At 36.6% G+C, this 12,988-nt stretch overlaps 1 protein-coding gene across 30 annotated transcripts; it reads right to left on the bottom strand.

The window, feature by feature from the left end:
- Positions 1-860: 860 nt before the first annotated feature.
- LOC133723482 (WRKY DNA-binding transcription factor 70-like) lies at positions 861-12,107 on the bottom strand. 30 transcript variants are annotated; one of them, XM_062150305.1, is made up of 19 exons: positions 11,855-12,107; positions 11,556-11,681; positions 10,452-10,852; positions 8,906-10,272; positions 8,623-8,716; positions 8,403-8,466; positions 8,015-8,087; positions 7,055-7,187; positions 6,817-6,883; positions 6,480-6,632; positions 6,222-6,387; positions 5,998-6,134; positions 5,767-5,909; positions 5,116-5,350; positions 4,006-4,142; positions 3,530-3,577; positions 1,836-3,281; positions 1,618-1,728; positions 861-1,491 (listed from the first exon to the last, which is right to left on the bottom strand). In XM_062150305.1, exons 17-19 carry the CDS (start codon positions 2,198-2,200, stop codon positions 981-983), a joined length of 987 nt encoding a protein of 328 aa, XP_062006289.1. In that variant the 5' UTR covers positions 2,201-3,281; positions 3,530-3,577; positions 4,006-4,142; positions 5,116-5,350; positions 5,767-5,909; positions 5,998-6,134; positions 6,222-6,387; positions 6,480-6,632; positions 6,817-6,883; positions 7,055-7,187; positions 8,015-8,087; positions 8,403-8,466; positions 8,623-8,716; positions 8,906-10,272; positions 10,452-10,852; positions 11,556-11,681; positions 11,855-12,107; the 3' UTR covers positions 861-980. The 30 variants fall into 30 exon arrangements, 29 of the variants coding, with proteins under 29 accessions (XP_062006289.1, XP_062006297.1, XP_062006298.1 ...); XM_062150313.1 differs by lacking the exon at positions 6,480-6,632 and having other exon boundaries at positions 1,836-2,958; positions 3,168-3,281; XM_062150314.1 differs by lacking the exon at positions 6,480-6,632 and having other exon boundaries at positions 8,906-8,967; positions 9,063-10,272.
- Positions 12,108-12,988: the final 881 nt, after the last annotated feature.

The following is a 12,988-nucleotide window of genomic DNA, read 5'->3' as shown; positions in this document are numbered from 1 at the left end:
TGAATTATTTTCTACATATTAGACTAAACTTTAGCGGCATCAGATCGGCATGCATGGTCATCCATGCATGATTGGTTGGATTCTTTGTGATTATGATTTGCTTCTTCCTTTTCTATTTCATACTTAAAATGGCTGGAAAAAGAGAAACAGAGATGCAAAGATAAGTGGAGAAATAAAGAATTGTTGGAGAAAGAGTTGATTTTGTCGCTGGAATCCGGTAGTTAGATATGGTCATAATTAAGTAAAAAAAAAAATAATTGACCTCAAAGAAAAGAAAATATAAATAAAAAATAAATAATGTATAAATGAAAATACATAGATAATAAAATAATTTTTTTTTAAATTTTGATAAATATACAAATAAAAAATAAAAATATTCTCAAAAAAAAAAAAAAACAAATGAGGAGTGAGAAAAAGAAATTTAACGCAAACTAATAAAATAGAAAAAATGAAGATACTGAAGTTCTAAGTGTGGCCTTTGATTAGTTGAACCTGCTATACTGCCTATACAGAATACTCTTTTTCATTCCGTAGCTACACCGTACCTAATGAATTTTAGATACCTTTATTCATATCATTTGAAGCAAAAAATACAGAAAAAAAATCTATATTCTATGAGGCTTTTTCTAGTAGTCACATTGTATTGTTTTTTCTTTTTCATTAATTTCTTTCTTTCCAATGCCATTGTGTGAATAAGACCCTCTCATGTTCTAGTATGATTAAGACATTCTCATGTTCTGGTATGCTTAAAACCCTGTATGATAAACAAAAAAGAATAGTATTTTACAGCTTAGATAATACTTATTTGGTGACTTGACTTTACCAGAAAAAAAAATTCCCTTTTGAATCAGTCTATCTTTTCATACTCAAACTTCCAGGCTGGAAGTTGCTTAATTATTGCTTAATTAAACATGGCGTCTATGGATTTATTTTCTCTCCAGAAAACTGAAAGATTCCAATTTTCGACTCCTACACACAAATTACAAAAGCCAAGTACGCTTGCATTCATCACCAAAGTTCATAAGGCAAAATTTCTTCATCAAATAATAAGCGTCCCATCTCTGCCCAAGATCAATCATACCTTTACGATCAAGCTCAATCTGTGATGGCAGCCCGCTGATGGGTTCAGAGGGCCCGACCATCCCCGTACCAGATGACACAAGATAATCACTAGATGATAACTTGTTGCCAGTCGTATGGTTAGACTTGATGAGCTCGTTCTTGGTTGATGAGAACAAAGGCTGTTCTTGTTTAATTTTTGTGAGGCTGTTGTTTGAGTTATATATGATCATAAACTTGGAATTAGACACTTCTGTAGGAGTAGCATTTGTAGTATCCAAGAAAAAATCAGGAGCTTTGAGGAAGCTTTTAGTGCATGTGTGATTTCCATAATATGTAGTCCGAAATAGCTGTGGATAATGGTCGAGTTTTTGCACCTGCTTGGTTGCTGTGCAGCCTTGATCGTACTTATGACTGCACCTAAAGTAGCTCCTGCATATATTGAACGTACAATAGTACTAAATCGATCAATAAGAAACTAGTGTAGCAGCTTTTTATTTCATGCATATATATGGTCGTACTTTCTATCTTTTTCCATGCATTTTCATGTATACGTACCTTGGGTGGATAGCATTCTGGATCTGTTTCTGTCCGTACTTTCTCCATGCATGACCGTCGTCATTGAAATCTGGACTGTCTCTGGACCATGCGTGTGAAGTCATCTTCTTTCTGCAAGCAAGTTACAAATAAATGGATTGAATTCGATTACCGTCAACATCAAAGCTCCTGATGTATTTATAGCTTTTATAACTAAACAGAAATTGTTAATTAATTACCTTCTCTTGAAAGAACCTCTGAGATCCATGGACGCAGCACTCTCAACAGCATTATGAGCATCCCAAGATGACAATTCTAGAATAGAAGGAGGAGGAGCAATAGTAATATTATTGGCTCGAATAGGAGAAATATTAAGCTCCTCCTCCTCCTCCTCAGACTCATGATTTCCATTTAAGATGGAAAGGCTATTACTGAACGAGCTCAGAATCTTCGTAACAAGACCTTCGGCCGATCTAAAATCCCCATTAGAAACAACCCTGCCAAGTTGATTCGCAAGTTGATGCCCTAGAACCAGCTCTTCCTTCAGTACCCTCTGCCTATTCGACAAACACACGCTTTCAACTGGCCAACTACTACACTCCATCTATTCTGATTAACTTTTTTGTGTTGTACAAAACGATCCTTATATAGGGTATAGATGACATAATATATTAATTGGCTCAAGCGCAAGGGGGCTGCTCAACGTCATCAACGACACAGATAATTGCGATGCTTATAATTAAGTTTTAACCATGATTTGCTCCACCCGTCCCTCTGGACTCTGGACGCTTCAAAATGGGATGAAATCTGCTGTCCCCAAAAATACTGTGCCAAACCAGTCCCCATGCATTCATTGGTCCACAAAGAATAAAATATGGAACAAAAGATTAAGAAAATATTTTCTTAATCTTTATGGACCAATGAATGCATGGGGACAGGTTTGGCACAGGGTATTAGGAACAGCAGATTTCTTCCCCTTCAAAATTGGGGTTTTTAAAACAGGAGCAATTAATAATGTCTTTTTTAATTGTCCAAGAGACATACATGACTTATATTAACTAGAAAAGTTGGCCGCGCTTTGCCGCGGAATTTGCTTTTGTTAAGATATAATTTAATAATTATGACTTCATTCTACTGAAATAGCAATGAAGATTGCTTGCATGTAATGTAGGGTTCATTCAAAAATACACACATATTCAAATTACTTGCATTGTTAGAAATTGAGAATCAGACCTTTACAAAGGAAAAGCTCATTCCTTGAGAGATAACTATAAACCCAAAACCACCCGAAGCACGGTAATTATTCTCTCACAATCCGAAGCAGCAACCAGTGGAGGAGCTTATGCCTCACGGGCACAAAAACTGCAAAAAAATGCAAGAATAGTGAGAGATAGCACATGACCTACAACCATCTTCAAGCAGTTCATTTCCTCTACTACTCTTGCTGTGTTGTAAGGAGAGGGTCAGTTTGGAGGTAGCCTTTTGTTGTTGGTGACTGAAATAGTCACAACAGAGTGACACAACTTTCAACCCTTTAACAGATTCCACTGTACAGTGTTCAGTGATCATACCAATATTTCCCAGAGATTAACAATTAAAACAGAAACACTCGTTTCTTGTTATAAACTTCCATGTTGTTCTATTCAACCTCTCTTCTCTGCCTTGGCCGGGTAGGGAGCTCTCCCCTGTATAATTTTTATCCAAAAAGCGACAATCAAAAAACTATTGGAGAATATTCCAGCAATTAACAAATTATTAACAAAAAGAAAAGCCTAAAAACCCATCACCAGTTTTACCAACCTGGTCAATACCGTAAAAGAAGATACATAACAATTAAAATCATTCAAAATTTGACTAAAATAATCACAGCAAGGAGAAGTCGAGAGAATTGAGCATGTAGATCTGGGAAATGAGATTCACTTATAGTACTGACCGATTTGTTGCTGGGATGTTCCTTCTTGTACTTCTCTCTAAACTCCACCTATTCAAAATCGAAATAAAAGTCAGCCAAATAAATTCACACAAAAAAAAAAAAACAAAAAAAAATTTCACAGATCCAAAAAATTCATGAACATGCTCAAAGGTCACTTTTTCCTCTACTCAATCAAATGAGTCCCACAACCCCAGCTGACATGTAAATAAATAAAGGGAGACAGGACCTTGAACCCATCAAATCTGACTTGAAAAAATTATTGGGGGACTAACAATCAAAATTTAGTAGCTGTAGTTTACCAAAAATAAATAAAAAGACAAAATAAAACAGTGTGAAAGCTACAAAGAATAAAGAGAACTGCATAGACTAACAAAATACCACGAATGAGCAATACATTGTGAAAATACTATATGAACCAAGGTCCAAAAACAATAAAGAGCCTGCATATCTTCATTGAGAATAAAATAGAATTGTACATGAATATCCAATAACAGATTTCGGAACTGGAGAAGCCAACACCAGAATATCTAAGAGCATCAAAGGAGGGTTTTACATGCAACCATTTTTTATAAATCCTTCAATGTAACCCTCTTTGAGTTTCTCTAGTACATACCTGAATAAAAATAAGAGATTCAGATAGTGCAAAATAACTAACAAAGCAGCAGCAGAAGAACAAAGGCATATATGAATATAGTATGAAGAATCGATGCTCAGAGGCATATATGAATAACTAACAAAGAAGCAGCAGAAAAATATGCTCAATTGTTAAAGAAGTTTTAAGCTTTTGCATATATGAATCCAACCGCACCCGATTAATTTCTCTCCAATAGTTTTCTGATTGTCGCTTTGTGGTTGCTTTGTTTAAAGAGGAAATATGAAAAAGTTTTAACATTGTTTAAAAATTTGTATCACAATGTCAACAGAGGCATATAATCCATCTCATCTCATCCCTAAACCCATCAAAACTTAAACTGACAGCATATAGTGTATTTAGAAAGGGGCAACAAAAACCCTCAATTCGAGAGCATAGTTACTTAATGAGGCCATAACAACTACATATTATTAATTAACCTCCCAGACCCTAACATGCCACTGGGAATGATTCCCAATTATAATCATAAGACATAATTGAATGATCACAGTCCAATACAATTCTACTATAGTTGATATTGATTTCCAAAAATCAACTAACCATATATAGCAAAAAGCTATAACTGTAGAAACCAATTCTCAACAACTCTACTACTTGCGTATAAAATCAAATGAAACTCCAGAGCACTACGTTTTTCTTTTTCTTTGAGAATCCATGAAAATTAAAGCATAACCCATAGTGATGACAGGAAAAAATAAATAGAAAATATGCAAGTGGGAAACAAAATTCAGTTAAATGGGAATGGGAAAGGAAAGAGCAGAAAGCAACGGTTACCAGGAACCAAAAACATTAGTTGTTTGTTCAAGATACCCGCAAAATATGGAGAAAAACCCTATCAAATTGGGGATCATAACTGAAAACAAAAACCCTCTCAAATTGGGGATCATAACTGAAAGCAAAGTAAAAAAAAAAAAAAAAGGAAAACCACATATACCTGAGCATCATTCCGGCATCAGTCTTCGAAAAACAACAAAATCATCCCCAGTCTCACTGAAATCAAGCTTCAAATTGAAGGCCTGCTCTAAAGCCCAGTTGATTTTGGCATCCATATTCTCATACGGGTCATCCTCATTCCTTCTAGTTCTAGCACGTTGAAGCTTCAATAGTTGATATCGTGGTGAGCACTGGGGTCTCTATTATTCCTCTCAACTCTTCGCTCTCCTCTCAAACTATGACCCATTTGTAAACACAGAAAAAAAGGATCTCTAGTTATAAATGTTCTAATGTTGCCAAGAATTTCCTATTTGTGAACATTTTAGTTGTAAAAAGGAATCAAAATCATCAACACAACCGAAAAGGAGGTGATATTTGACTGAAGTGATAATTCACACATATCACACATCAAACTAATCATATTTTAACACAATTAAAGAAGCAAAACTAAAACTTCTAAATGAACTCAATGTTGGCAACTTGATGATCAAAGCAAAGCAATGAACTCAATGCTGGCAACTTGATGATCAAAGCAAAGCAAAATTCCAGAATTGAAGACATTACAAATAGACGAAAATGAAGTCGATTAAAGAGATCAAAATTATTGGAAAATTATTGCAAGATCATCATGTCCACCAGCAAATGTGCAAACCTTAAACGCATACTGAAATGTCCTCCAGAGCATTTTTGAGATTTTAGCGCATCCTTCGAATTGCTTCTTATAATTTTGGGTTCCAGTAGCCTACGCCTCTCCACTGGTCTGTACTTCTCTTATTTCCTGCAACAACATAAGGTCTATTTCAAAGTCAGTTGACCACTTAATGATTCTTAATAAGTTTTCCAAAGTTCAAACACAGTAACTAAATATGTGAAACTTTCTTACTGAACTACTCTTTAGCGCCAGCTCCATGCAACTTCTCTTACCCGGATGAGGATATTGAAGTCGGTGGGTCTTTTGACTGAAATTTCTTAATTTCTTCATCTTTTGTTTGCTCCGGTTTACCTATTTTTCCTTCTGATCTGCATGTTGCTTCATTTTTGTTAGTCAAGGGCAGAGATAATCAAAATACATGAAATGAAATTTTCTGTATAGGAGGTTGAGTTTACCTTGGTGAAATAACGCTCAGTCTTCTTAATGAGCAGACAAAAGAGGAGCCTCTATTTTCCAAATGTGTAGTTCTGTGATCATTGCATTTAATTATGAGTGGAGTGCTGCTGTTGTCCTCATAGTTCTTAACTTCTTTGTAGTGATTCCTTCAAACCTTGATAAAACCTGCACATTGGAAAATGGCATATTACGTAAGTATAATGAAAATGAAGATTAACAAACAGTAACAACAAAAGTGGAAGATGACTTATACTAACCTATGTCTCAACCAATCAAATGTTCAAGAATGGAATCTAATTCTTGTGGAACTCTAACAGCTCATTCATGTCTTTTGTTTGGAAAGAACTCCCTTTTCATGTCCGTTAAAGCCTTTGAATATTTCTGAACATCTTCAATTTGTTGAAAGTATGCTGATATGAGGCACATAAATTGAATGGTTTTAAATTTTTTCTTTCTGTTCTACTTAGATTATTATAATTAAAGGATTTATGAAAGTCTGCTGATATAAGGCACACAAATTGAATGGTTTTAAATTTTTTCTTTCTGTTCTACTTAGATTATTATAATTAAAGGGTCTATGGAAAACATAAATACCTTTATGTCATATCTGCTAGAGCAGCAGGCATGACTTTTTGAACTGCTGTGCTGCTCCCAGCTCCACCTACAGCAGCACAAAAATGAGCTTTTTTATTTTTAGGTGAGAACTGAAAAGGCCAAGCAAAACAACGATGAAATTCACACATCATAAAGCTAGCTACGGATAGGCGTTCACTAATCAAAAACCCATATATGAAAGCTGTTGGGCAAAAATCTAATGAACCATGAAACTTACCCCTCCATATACATTAATATCAAGGCCAATCTTGAGAAGATGAGCAACATTATTCTTCAGATACTTCAGCACAGCGTTCCTCTTCTTCTTAATCGTCCCTAGCCTCACCTTTATTCTCTTTATATCAGACTTGCTGCATCAAAAAGACCCAAAATCAGAATCCAGAACAAAACTTAAAAGAAACAGGAAACCATACTCCACATAAACTTGGGCAGAAAGACAAACTGGGTTTAAATTCATCATTAAAAGCCACAGTCACAATATATGCTGATGAATAACAAAAAGAGAAGGGAGTCTTGCATATTGTGTCAATAACATCTATAGCTCAAAAAGGAAAACATAGTTTCTGGCATTTAGAGGTGTTATTAACTTGGTACAATTATAAATAAAGCCACAGTTTTTCAACCAACAACAGATGGTCTTCAATTTTTTTTTTCCTTTCATGTAATGTATACTGTGGTATGCTTAACATGATCAAACAAAAGTCTGAAAGAAAATGCAATGCTTCTTTCATAAGAAGAGAACAGCTTAGGACAACTTGAAGATTCATTCAAAGAGTATTACAATGTTTCCCACCTAATGAGCCACAAAATTTTCTGTAAAAAAATGTAACTGAGAACCAAAAGACACAAAATATTTATAATTTGTGATGATAAAACCACAAAGAATCATGAAAATCAAACCAGGAATGTTAGGGAAAGGGAAACATCTCCTCACGACCAGTCAATGTCCAGCTTAAATAACATTCAAAAAGCAGGAACCAAACTTATACATTTATGTGATGAACCTAGAACTGATTTTTATCCTAGAACACAAAACTTAGCTGTTAAGAAGAAGTCCAAATGTATATTTAAAATGAATTTGAAGTATGTAGTTAGATAATTGAAACATAGATCTCTACCACTGAACATTTAGGGATGTGTATTTAACAACTCACTATGACCACACATAGCAACTCACCCAAATCCTACTTCCCTCAAACACCAAAAAAAGCTCCTTCCTTTAAGCACAGACGTACTGATCCAGTATCGTCCTGCTCCTTGCAAAATCACAATTCAAAACATCAATACGAATGCGACTACAAATTTCTTGGCAACTGATATTCAAAACACTTGCATCCAATTTTCTGTAAATTTAATTACTCTTACACAAAAAGTAATAAAACAAATAACACACTAAATGAACCATGAAAATAATAAAACAAAACGTGTGCCAAAGAAAATAATATATAAAGAAAACAAAGTTAAAAAAAATAAAAATAAAATAGAAACATGTAAGAAGAATTCAAATATATGGTTTGACATGAAGCAAAGTGATAAAAAAAAAGGAAGGAAGCAACAAACTTTACCTTCTGAAGCTGAAGAAGAGCTCATTTTCCCATTCATCTTCTTCAATTAGCAAAGCTAAGCACACTGCAAAAATATCACTACATATCGTTTAGGAAAATTTAGAGAAAGAAAAAGCCAAAGAACCAAATATCTATTCACCAAAACATAAACCCAAATCCAATCCTTCACCGAAAAATTTTAATGAGCAAAGCTGAGAAGGGTCCAAATCTACATAAATACCAGAAATCCATAGCAAAAGACCTTTCTTGGCCATAGAACACCTTGGTATCCACGATTAAGCCTCCGATGGCAAACTCCACACTACTGATGGACACTGAAAACCCAATTCCCAATCAATCAATCCATCCCAAAAAAAAAAAGAAGAAGAAGAAGATGAATTCTTCGCAGAGAAATTAAGGAAACGAATTCCCAATCAATCAATCAATCCAGAAAAAAAAAAGAAAAAAAAAAGATGAGTGTTTTGCAATGAAATTAAGCTTTGGGGAGTGAGGGTTTCGCTTACTTTTGAAGGGAGGGCCTCTTCTTCTCCCCCTTCTTCCCCTGTTTACTTCGCTCTATCTTTCTCTGTGTCCAGAAAATAAACCAAAACCCAAAAGCTGAAGCGATGGGTTTTCTTGTTGTTAATTTGACCTTCATGAATTTCGATCTGTTTGTCTTACCGGTTTATGTATGATTCCTTCGGGCTTGCGTTGCAGAGCAAATAACCTCTCTCTCTGTCTCTTTTTGTCTGTGTCTATCGCTCTCTATGACACCCACCCGATCTCTCGATCGATTTCCTCTGAATCTATGACACCCACCCGATCTCTCTATCGCTCTCTATGAGACCCAATAATTGAGCTCTCTCTGAAGTTCTCAATCCTTATCCATCCAGGGTCAAAAAGGACCTGAATGGCAGTTTCGTATTTCCCTAGACACCGGAGGGTAAAACCGACTGTCCACTGTACTTAGAACAGTGTAACAGTGCATCGACGCTTTATATATGTATAATTGAAGCACACTGGCGGGCGGACAGAGACAAGTGAGGACGGCTATCCGTTTTTTTTTTTTTTTTTAGTAAAACATACTCTAATTCTCTTTAAAATCTAATGTTTTTGCCCCCCATTTTTTTTCTGTCTCTATTTGATTTATATAAGAATTATATAACAAAATTCTCATTCCGCCATATTGAGAAAATGGACACGGTATAATTTTGATTTTTAGCATCAATTTAGATCAGCGAATTATTTTGAAGCTTCCAAATCCTTGACACCTGTCCCTTTGGCTCAGCAAATTAGAATGCTCCACGTATAAGGCATTAATAGTGTCTAAACTATTTCCCATCTTCATCAAGGAAAAATCGATTTTTTTTTTTTTTTTAGAAGAAGAAGAATTTGCTCTCTCAAAGGAAAAAATCATGCAAAAGAATTCGTAGATAAAATACAGAAGATGAAGATTAAAGTTAATTGATGAAGAAATAAATTAATCCTACCTTTTATGTTTTATGTTACTGTAACGCCCCAAGCTGCACCTCACCAGCTTAAGCACGTCACAGTGCCGCGAGCCTCTAAAACATAAACCGAACGCTCAATTTACATTCTAGAGAACCGCTAGGCATTTTGTTTGAAAACTTTTCGTAAAAACACAGCGGAAGCTGCAAATACCTTTGAGGTGAAAATTCGTTTCATTCGTCTAAAGCTTGGATTTAATGTTCACACAGATGGTACGAACTTCAAAGAACAAGAGTATGACTAGATTTGGCACACAGTTGACTGTTCACAAGTCTCGGAGTACGAAGTTCAAGGAATAGAAAGGTAATTTACCAAATTTGTTCTGCACACCCAGCTCCGTCCGCTATTATCCCGTCACCAGTGCACAATACCTGCATCCAAACTGTTGTAGGGGTGAGCTTTCGTCCTCGCTGCTCTACAGGAACTCTACCACGACTAGGTTTGAAACCAGCAAATATATATTTGGGATCCCAGTATGAAAACATGCTTAAACCAATTATTTTAAGGAACGACAAACTTTTAAAAACCCGATGCATGATTAGAAAACTACGTGCGCTTTACCTGATGGCCAGGTTCCGTAGAACCAACATCTGACCTTACCAGTCACAGAGCGCCAAACTTAACACACTAGCTACACACACGGAACCGTGTCATCCTTGCGATTACGCACCATCCGACCGGTGTAGCTAACCCTCCGGAGGTTTAGGGGTGGCTAATCCCCAAGGAAGTCATTGACCACCTTTCCGCTCTCACACACCGCCATCAAAATCTTATACGCACGTTAACTTAAAAACATATTAAATTTGAACTAACAATATACTTTCATCATGCATCACGTAGATAAGAAAATATATAAGAAAATCACCAACCGAGGAGAGTCCTGAATCCCTACCTGGATTCCGACGCTTTCTCTCACGTACTCCGAGAGTCGCGAACCTTCCGTTCCTCGGGTAACTGGAGTCCTAGATTCCGACATTTCGACAGTTAATAATCCATCGAACAATTATATGAGATCTCGACGATTAATAAATCGTTCTAACCAATTTTTCCTGGTTTGACCAGGAGTTGACCAACTTTGACCATTGTTTGACCAATCGAGATAGGTTCGATAATTAACTTAGATTATCGAACATTCACTTGAAATTACGATATTGACCAAACATATATTGAGTGCACCCGATTACTAAGGCCACCCAATATACATATATATGCTTATATATTAATTTCTTTCATTTTCTATCCATTTAACATATGCACAAGCAAAGATCATGTTTCCAATTTCGTAAACGATTTATCTCAATTCACCCAAAACTTGGTCTTTTATTTCCATTTTGCATTTTGTCACATAGTAAATTCCATCGAATTACTATGGACACCCACATAACTTAAACCATCCCTTAGCACCCTTTAAATTCACTCTCAAGCATTCAACATCACAACCCATTCATAATTTCTGTGTTGTTACCTCTCAAATAACAATAGCCACAGATCAAACATAACAACACAATACCATTTATTCATTCATAACCAGTAACCAATTTCACAGAAACCTCACGCACACACTCACAATCTCCGATCAACAATGCAACCAATTTCTCAAACCATAACTCAATCGATTTTCCAGCCAAACAAACAGAAACATTTCCATCAAAATCTCGATATTACCTCAAGTACTACAATCTGCAAAGAAATCCTCAAACCACCAAACTACACAACTCCTTGCGGAAACTAGGCTGATGATGAACTGAGGATGTCAATGTGATCTACCCAGCCAACTGCCCAATTCCTTGTCTACAGTTGCAGTTGAGGCCGAGACCAAGCCAAGGAGAGCCGGAAAAGTCGCCGGTAACGAAGAACACGGCAGAACCGAGATGAACCCAGAAACGAAATCGTCAAAACGTGATCAAATTTGAAAACTAATTACACAGGCATGTATACCATGAAGAGGAGATGAGGTTTAATACCAATTACAGGCCAGATGGTGGCCGGAATCGCAGAAACTCGCCGGAGCAGTCGCTGCTTCTCACCGTCGAGTCTCCCTCCTCGTACGGTGCATGGGCGATCAAAGGCCACAGGCGTGACGGCGACGACGAGACGAAGCTACTGGTGGCCGTGCGCCGAAGTGGGGGGCCGGACGGCGTCCCTCTGGTCGGGTTTCCCTTCCGGGTCGTCTCTCTCTCTCTCTCTTTCGGGTCAGAGAACTCTGGTTCTCTCCCTTTCTCGACACTTCTGGTGTTCCCACGGGTCAAGACACATATATATAAACTGACTCAATTAACAGTGGACGTCCCTGATGAAGCGGTGGAAGAGGTGGATGGCTAGGATCGCTCCACCTGTCTTCTATTTTTTGAATTAATTTTCAAAATCCCAAAACTTCGGATAGCCACGATAAATAGCCTGAGTATCCGAAAACTTCTCCGAAAATTTCCACGAACTCGTCATGACGTGTACTTTATTATCTAATCCTTAAATCGAGGATTTCACTGTACAAAAATTTCTGAAAATATTCTCGAGCACTTTGATAATTACCGAGATCGTAAATAAATAATTTGTTGAACGATCTCAATTTAAGCTCGATAAATTTTCCGGGGCTCACAGTTACTATTAATGACAGAACAAAAGAATCCTAGCTAGTTACTTGATAAAAAAATAAATTAATCCTACCTTTTATGTTTTATGTTACTATTAATGATCTACTTATTATGAAAGGTTTTGGGGTGCAATGTAGGTAGCGGCGTGCTCCTCCGGTAGTCATGGAGGTTAATTGGCATCCTCCTATAATTGGGTGGGTCAAGATCAATACTGACGGAGCATGGAAGCATGAGATAGGCAAGGGGGGTTATGGAGCAATTTTCAGGGATTATAGAGGTGGCTTTCTTGGAGCTTTTGCAGCTAATATTGACATTCCTAGCTCCGTGGCGGCAGAGGTTATGGCAGTTATCAAGGCAATTGAGATAGCTTGGGTTCGTGAGTGGAAGCATATTTGGCTAGAAGTTGACTCATCCTTGGTACGTACTTGATTATTTTCGTAATCCTTCTCTTGTGCCTTGGAATCTTCGAGTTAGTTGGAATAATTGTTTGTTCAAGGTCTCTATGAT

This window comes from Rosa rugosa, chromosome 7, assembly GCF_958449725.1.
Source record: "Rosa rugosa chromosome 7, drRosRugo1.1, whole genome shotgun sequence".
Taxonomy (NCBI): Eukaryota; Viridiplantae; Streptophyta; class Magnoliopsida; order Rosales; family Rosaceae; genus Rosa; species Rosa rugosa.
This window is presented reverse-complemented; position numbering and strand designations above follow the sequence as displayed.

Excerpts from the sequence above, each read along its gene's own strand:
- LOC133723482 (XM_062150312.1), bottom strand. The coding sequence starts at position 2,200 with ATGGAGTGTAGTAGTTGGCCAGTTGAAAGCGTGTGTTTGTCGAATAGG. Across the intron at positions 1,729-1,835 it reads AGAGGTTCTTTCAAGAGAAG|AAAGAAGATGACTTCACACG; the intron begins GTAATTAATTAA and ends ACTTGCTTGCAG. Across the intron at positions 1,492-1,617 it reads CAGAATGCTATCCACCCAAG|GAGCTACTTTAGGTGCAGTC; the intron begins GTACGTATACAT and ends CAATATATGCAG.